This window comes from Vulpes vulpes, chromosome 12, assembly GCF_048418805.1.
Source record: "Vulpes vulpes isolate BD-2025 chromosome 12, VulVul3, whole genome shotgun sequence".
Taxonomy (NCBI): domain Eukaryota; kingdom Metazoa; phylum Chordata; class Mammalia; order Carnivora; family Canidae; genus Vulpes; species Vulpes vulpes.
This window is the reverse complement of record NC_132791.1, coordinates 13970823-13977693: the sequence shown is the minus strand read 5'-3', so window position 1 is coordinate 13977693 and position 6871 is coordinate 13970823. Positions and strand designations below refer to the sequence as shown.

Genomic DNA, 6871 nt, shown 5'->3' with positions numbered 1-6871 from the left:
ACTATCTCCCTCAGGATCTGGAAATGTACTTAACAATTTTTATGCTTGTAAGCAGAAAAGTCTGGAACTAAAAGCGGTTATGGGTTCCCTACTAAAAAGATCCAGGAGGAGGCAAATCTGGCAAATGGATTACATTGGTCCATTACCCTTGTTTCTGGGTAAATAACAATGAGACTTGATCGAGAGAGGCATTCACTCTGGATTTGATTTGTATAACTTGGCAAATGAAGCAGAAACTCCTGCCACTGTTTAAGGCCTAGAGCAAGGGTATTATTTTAAGTTGAATATTGGTTATTTAAAGTGAAATTCAATAAGTTACAAAGCATTAAACATATACATTCTCATCCACAAGATGTGGACTAAAGAAAATTGGAATAGACAACTGAAATCCTTGCTTACAATATTGGAGGCTGATAAGATATTAAAAGGTTGGCTTTCAGGACTGAATGAATGTGTGTTAACACTTAATGTATGTAGGATTAAAAGATCATCATTGACTATATTGTTGAGATATCCAGGGAGAATATATGGAGAAAATAGAATGAAAGAAACACTCATAGAAACTTCTATATTTCTAAAAAATTTTCTTTTTCCTTGGTTGACCCTATATTCCCGTGACATGGATTGCATTAATGAGTTCTGGAGGAAGGATCAATTGTTGAACACGACACATGACAATACATCTAAATATTACTGCCCATATTCCTAAAAGAAATATAGGTCATTCCTTCTTTTATTTTTTTAAAATGGAATTAATGGGTAAATACTAACGCAATTGCTGGACTGTAGTATAGTTCTATTTTTAACTTTCTGAGGAACCTTTATAGTGCTTCCCACAGTGGCTGCACGAGTTTCCATTCCCACGAACAGTGTAAGAGGGTTGCTCTTTCTTCACATCCTCCCCAAACCTGTTGCTTCTTGTGTTGTTGATTTTAGCCATTCTGACAGGTGTGAGGTGATAGCTCATTGTAGTTTTGATTTGTATTTCCCTAATGAGCGGTGATGTTGAACATCCTTTTATGTATCTATTGGCCATCTGTATGTCTTTCTTGGAAAAGTGTCTACTTATGAGGGAGATAGTTGGGTGCATATTTTTTTGCACACATTGTTGCACTGCTTGAAAGCCTTTATGTACTGTTATCTCATGTCCTTAAGGGGCTACTTACAAAAAAAGAATAAAGGCTCCCATTTGTCCTTTTATGAATTCATATGGAAAATGTTATGATAACCCATAGTTGGGTTTTTTGGGGGTATTGAGTTTTATAAGTTCTTTATATATTTTGAATACTGACCCTTTACCATATATGTCATTTGCAAATATCTTCTATTCCATAGGTTGGAGTTTTATTGTTTTATTGTTTCTTTCTATGAGCAAGAACTTTTTATTTTGATGTAGTCCCAATAGTTTATTTTTGCTTTTGTCTCCCTGTCCTCAGAAGACATATCTAGAAAGAAGTTACTATGGCTAATGTCAAAGGCTACTACTGCCTGTGTTCTCCTCTAGGGTGTTTATGGTTTCAGACCTCACATTTAACTCTTTCATCCCTTTTGAATTTATTTTTGTTTATGGTATAAGAAAGTGATCCAGTTTCATTTTTTTGCATGTTGCTGTCCAGTTTTCCCAACACCATTTGTTGTCTTTCCCATTGGATACACTTTATTAATGGTTTTTTTCTGTCTCTTACCTAGTCGACAAGCAAACCTATATGCTTCTACTTATCCAGCCCTACTCTATATAACAGACTAGAAAAAGGGGAATCACTGGCCGTATCTAAATTGCTGCTAGCTTTATGGGTTGGTCCTCTAGCTGAACCTAACATCCCTACCCCAGGGAAGATAACCTGCATGAAAATTAACAAAAAGTGAGAAATCAAAGTAAAAACATATGTATGACATCCTGATGATTAGGAGAAATACCGAAAATGACATCTTTGGGAGATGGCTATATAGACAACATTTCTAAAACATTTTTTAAAGATTTATTTTGTTTATTTTAGAGAGAGAGATCACACACACATGTACACAATCAACGAGGTGGGGGCAGTGGGAGAGGAAGAAGGAGAGTAGCCAACTCCCTGCTAAGGGCAGAATCTGACCTGACGCTCAATCTCACAACCCCGATCCAATGCTGAAATTAAGAGCCCAGTGCTTAATCAACTAAGCCACCCAGCCGTACATTTAAACATTTTAAAATAATTTTAAATTTTAAAATTATTTATTAATAAAAAAATAATACACCTAACAATCTCTTAGAAATTTTCTGATTTTCCAGGGAGGGAAGCTTTGTCATCAAATCTATTAATTTTCTGATCATTGATTAACGTAATCATTCTTGTTTTATCAAAGCCCTACTGAACCCACTTTTATGTACCTATGGGATATTTTATCAGGTGAAAGTTTATTAGGTTCAACTTGATATAAGCCTATATAGAAGTTGCTAACATTTTTTATACTGTGTGGGAAATAATTTAAAAAATTAAGATCTAAGGAGTTGGTTTAAACAATAGATAGCATTTCTACATGGCTAAGACCTTATTGTCACATATATAAAATTAAAGAGAATTAAACAAGGATCAGATACAAACACAGGGTCTCTAGTGGGGAGGAAGGAGGAGAAGTGCCAGAAATTCAAAAGCCATCACCTGCAGGGTCTATCTAGGGCACGCCTTTCTGAATAGAACCAAAAACAACACTGATGTGATCCAACCCAGAAGACAGAGCAGCAGCTGAGGGTTTTCTGCAGTGACAATACTTCATTCCTGTTGGGGTAGTGGTAGAACAGAAGAATTCAGTAACCAGAGCACTTAGGTAGAAACTTAGGTCAATCGACAGGGGATTGGCAAAGAGTGAAGCCTCTGAGTAGGAGATAGGGAGTAACATTGTAGCTCCAAAACAAAATAAGAAAGAGGAATATTAAGTAGGAAATAAAGTCAAAGCCCAGCTATCACAGTGGGCTAAGAGATGACAGAAAAGATAGAAGGCATAGCCCAAAGATATCCTACACTCAGCAATGGCCTTCTAGACAAGGAATCAATAGAAAAAGGAAAAAAAAAAACGAATAGACTTACTGAGGAGTTTGAACGCAATGGAAAATGAAATAACTGGTTTTATATTCCTAGTCATTGTTTTTACCACTCCTTCAGGCAGGTTTGAAATGTTTCTGTTTTATTTGGCAGAGAATACTCACCTTCCTCCCCCTTCTAGACTAGCTCCTCTGCTAGCCTGCAGCTTAGAGAACTCTGTAGGCCTCCCCTCATCAAGCCAGAAGCCAGACTCTCTTTGTAGGAACCCAAAACTTTAAAGGGCTCTTTTGCAGCACCCCTCACTTGACTCGAGTTGGAAAAAACAATTTTCCATTCTTCTGCAGGGACTATAGTGAAACATCTCCCACCACCCACTGTGGAATCCCCATAAGGTAGAAAACTCCCTTGATTGTTTCTTCCCTGGGCCTGAGCTTCTCTTTATATAGATATAGAAGGAAAGACAAAGATAGTATGCTTTATATTAACAGAGTGACTTTTAGGAGATTTTAGTTCTCATAATTATTAGCTTACAGTAAAAGAGGTGCTCAATAGTAACTCTTAGTCCTCAATTTGAAGTCTTAGCTTCAATTCTGAAATTCTAGGAAGGACACTGTGAAGTAGTGCTATTCTAGGTGCTTTCTCCAATTTATTGAAGCTCTAAGTGACAGTGAAACCTGGTTTTATTTATTTACTTATTACAAGGTAAGGTAACTATGGCTTACAAAGAACAGTCTATCCAAAGTCATTGAGGTAGTTTGTAAAATAAATTTTATACTCTTACCTATTTCCAAAGCTATGTGTGAATGTTTTCTATTATGTTTTCATACAGGACACCACAAACACCCATTTCAGATATCACCAGGGATGAGATTCTAATGGAACTCACCATGCTTGTGAGCTCTAGATCAGGACATTTTGGAAACTGAATTTAAAGTGAACTACATTTTTCAGTAATTCTACCTGAGTAGGGCTGGGGAACGGAAAGAATAAAAATATCTCTCCTTAACTATATAGTTTCTCCAAATAAGGTTTTTACTAATTGACCTATGAGTCCACCTTCATGCCTATTAATCAAAGACCTATATTTTCTGTATAGGAAATACTTACCGAATAGGTTTTCGGTTCAGCAGATATTTTACAGCAGTTTTTACATCCTTATTCCTCAAGCTATAGATTATAGGATTTAGCATAGGGGTCACTACCCCATAAAACAGGGAAATGAGCTTGTCTGAAGTTTGAAACTTGTCTTCTCCAGGCAATTCTTGGGACTTGGGCTTGGCATACATGAAGAAGATGGTACCATAAAATATGATCACCACGGTCAGATGTGCTGAGCAGGTGGAAAAGGCTTTGTGTCTCCCTGTAGCTGAGTTCATTCTCAAGATGGTGTAGAGGATGAACATATAGGAGAAAAAAATGACCAGAAGTGGAAGAACCAGGAATGCCATATTTGATATCACCATGGTGACAATATTGAGGGATATATCAGCACAAGCTAGCTTAAGGACAGCTAATATTTCACACGTGAAATGATTGATAATATTATTCCCACAGAAAGGCAGTCGCATGGCAAGAAATGTTTGTACAATTGAGTTGATTCCACCAGAGAGCCATGACACAGAAGCCATTAGTACATACACCACCTTGTTCATGATGATGAGGTATCTCAGAGGGTTACAGATAGCTACGTAGCGATCAAAAGCCATCATGCCAAGGAGCAAACACTCTGTTGACCCCATTGCAAACCCAAGGAACATCTGCACTGCACACCCAGAGAAGGAAATGTTCCTTTTCTTTGAAATTAAGCTCACCAATGTTGAGGGAACAGAGGAGGATGTATAGCAGATGTCCAGGAAAGAGAGGTTACCCAGGAAGAAGTACATGGGGGTGTGAAGATGGGAATCGAAGATGCTTGCTATAATCAGAAGACCATTGCCAATTAGAATCACTAGATACATTACTAGAATTAGAACGAAGTAAATGATCTCAAGTGTTGGGTAGCCAGCGAGTCCCAGAAGAAGAAATTCTGATGCAGATGTCTGATTAATTTCATCCATGTCATCTGCTTTTCAGGATGTCAAAGGAAAATCTAATATAAAATATTTTCACTGCCAAGAAACAACTGTTACAAATTACCTGAACAATTCATTTTTTAGATGGTGTTATAAGGAGTGTTTGCTTGAAGCTCTGATATCCAATCATCTTCAACAATGCGTGTGACAAGGAATCAATGAAATTGGGAATGACGGAAGTGCCGATGTCCACTGCTAATATGCGAAGATCTACCTACGATTAGACAGACAAACAGAAGTAAACTTTCCTGCTGTTGACATGTTCCTAGATTAAGGTTTCTAAATTTCCTAATTACCAACTATGAGCCTGACTTTATAAGCCCCAGAAAGCAGGCAGTGAAGATGGCAAAGTCTACTCAACAAGGACCAGAAATGTGATTCAGCAATTATATCATGGTCACAATTTCATAGCAACTTTGATATTTATGGTATATATCTCTTTCCATGCCTGACACTTTATACCTTATATTAGTCAGTTTAATTGTATATTTTATAGATATTTAATAATAATATATTGAATAGCATAAAATAAAATTTAATGTCTGTTTAAACATAGTTAGCTGTTGATCTCATATTCCAGCCCTGTCTTAGCATCTTATGTGACTGTTCCTAGGACAAGACCACTGCATAGATCAGCTCCACATGAATGGTAAAAGTATTTGGAGAACATTACATAGTTTCTAACTTATTCTGTAGCTTCACAGAGTATCTTTTGACTTGTTTAAGTCAAGAAAAGTCTTAAACAAGTCAATAAACTTTTGACTTAAGTCTAATAAAATAGTAATAAGGTTTAAATATTTTATATTATTATGTATATGTGTGTATATGCATCACTTTATGCTTTACAAAATACAATCATTCTTTATATTAGCCCCATTTTTTCCCAGTATAAAAGATGGAACTTGTCCAAGGTTAACCAGGCAGTAAATAATAAAGTGAAGCTCAAAGTTCAGATCAAGTCTTGTTCACAAAGGTGCCGGGCTGGTTTAGTAGGTAGAGCATGTGACTTTTGATCTCAGGGTCTTGAGTTTAAACCCCATGTTGGGCTAGATATTCTTTTAAAAAAAAAGTCTAGTTCATAGCTTCACTGGTTTTCATATATATATATATGTATCACCAGTGTATCTTGAAAAACTTTAGATTCTGTTTTAGAGTTCAGGGAAGCTTCTGAGACTCTCCATTTCTCATAAGTGGTTAGGTGGTACTTACGCAAAGGTCTTGAAATCACTTGCAAATCAAGTTTAATCTACACTGAATTGACAGAGTATCCAGATTTTTCTGATCTAACCTGATTTTCTTTTGCCTTATTATGGATTGGCATGCCAACCTGGAAAATAAGAACATACTTTTGTGTTTTATAGAAAGCTCCAAATTCTTATCATGTTGTTATACACTTCTTAAGAAAAATATTATTAAAAGACATATTTTTTAAAAAGCAGTTTTAACTTGTGCCAGGCTACTATAATAGATTTAAGATATTCCTGACAGCCTACCTTGAGCTTAGCCATATTCCAAGCATAGTAAGGATAAAGTAAAGAACAACGTAAAGTGTCTACTATTACAAACTCACAATTCAGTTAGGGATATAGGAAAAGTACACGTGAAAACATAAATCCAATTACATAATGTAGCTTGAGTTAAAATTATTGATTTTCCTAGAAGGAAGAAGTTTATAAGAAATAAGAAATAGTGAAAGGGAAAAGAGGGGAACTTAGTGGAAAAATTACAGAGGGAGACAAATCATGAGAGACTCTTAACTCTGGGAAACAAACAAAG

At 36.2% G+C, this 6871-nt stretch overlaps 1 protein-coding gene across 1 annotated transcript; it reads right to left on the bottom strand.

The window, feature by feature from the left end:
* Positions 1–4126: 4126 nt before the first annotated feature.
* LOC112911670 (olfactory receptor 13C3) lies at positions 4127–5162 on the bottom strand. Its single transcript, XM_025988310.1, has one exon. The coding sequence runs from the start codon at positions 5078–5080 to the stop codon at positions 4127–4129; it is 954 nt and encodes a 317-aa protein (XP_025844095.1). The 5' UTR covers positions 5081–5162.
* Positions 5163–6871: the final 1709 nt, after the last annotated feature.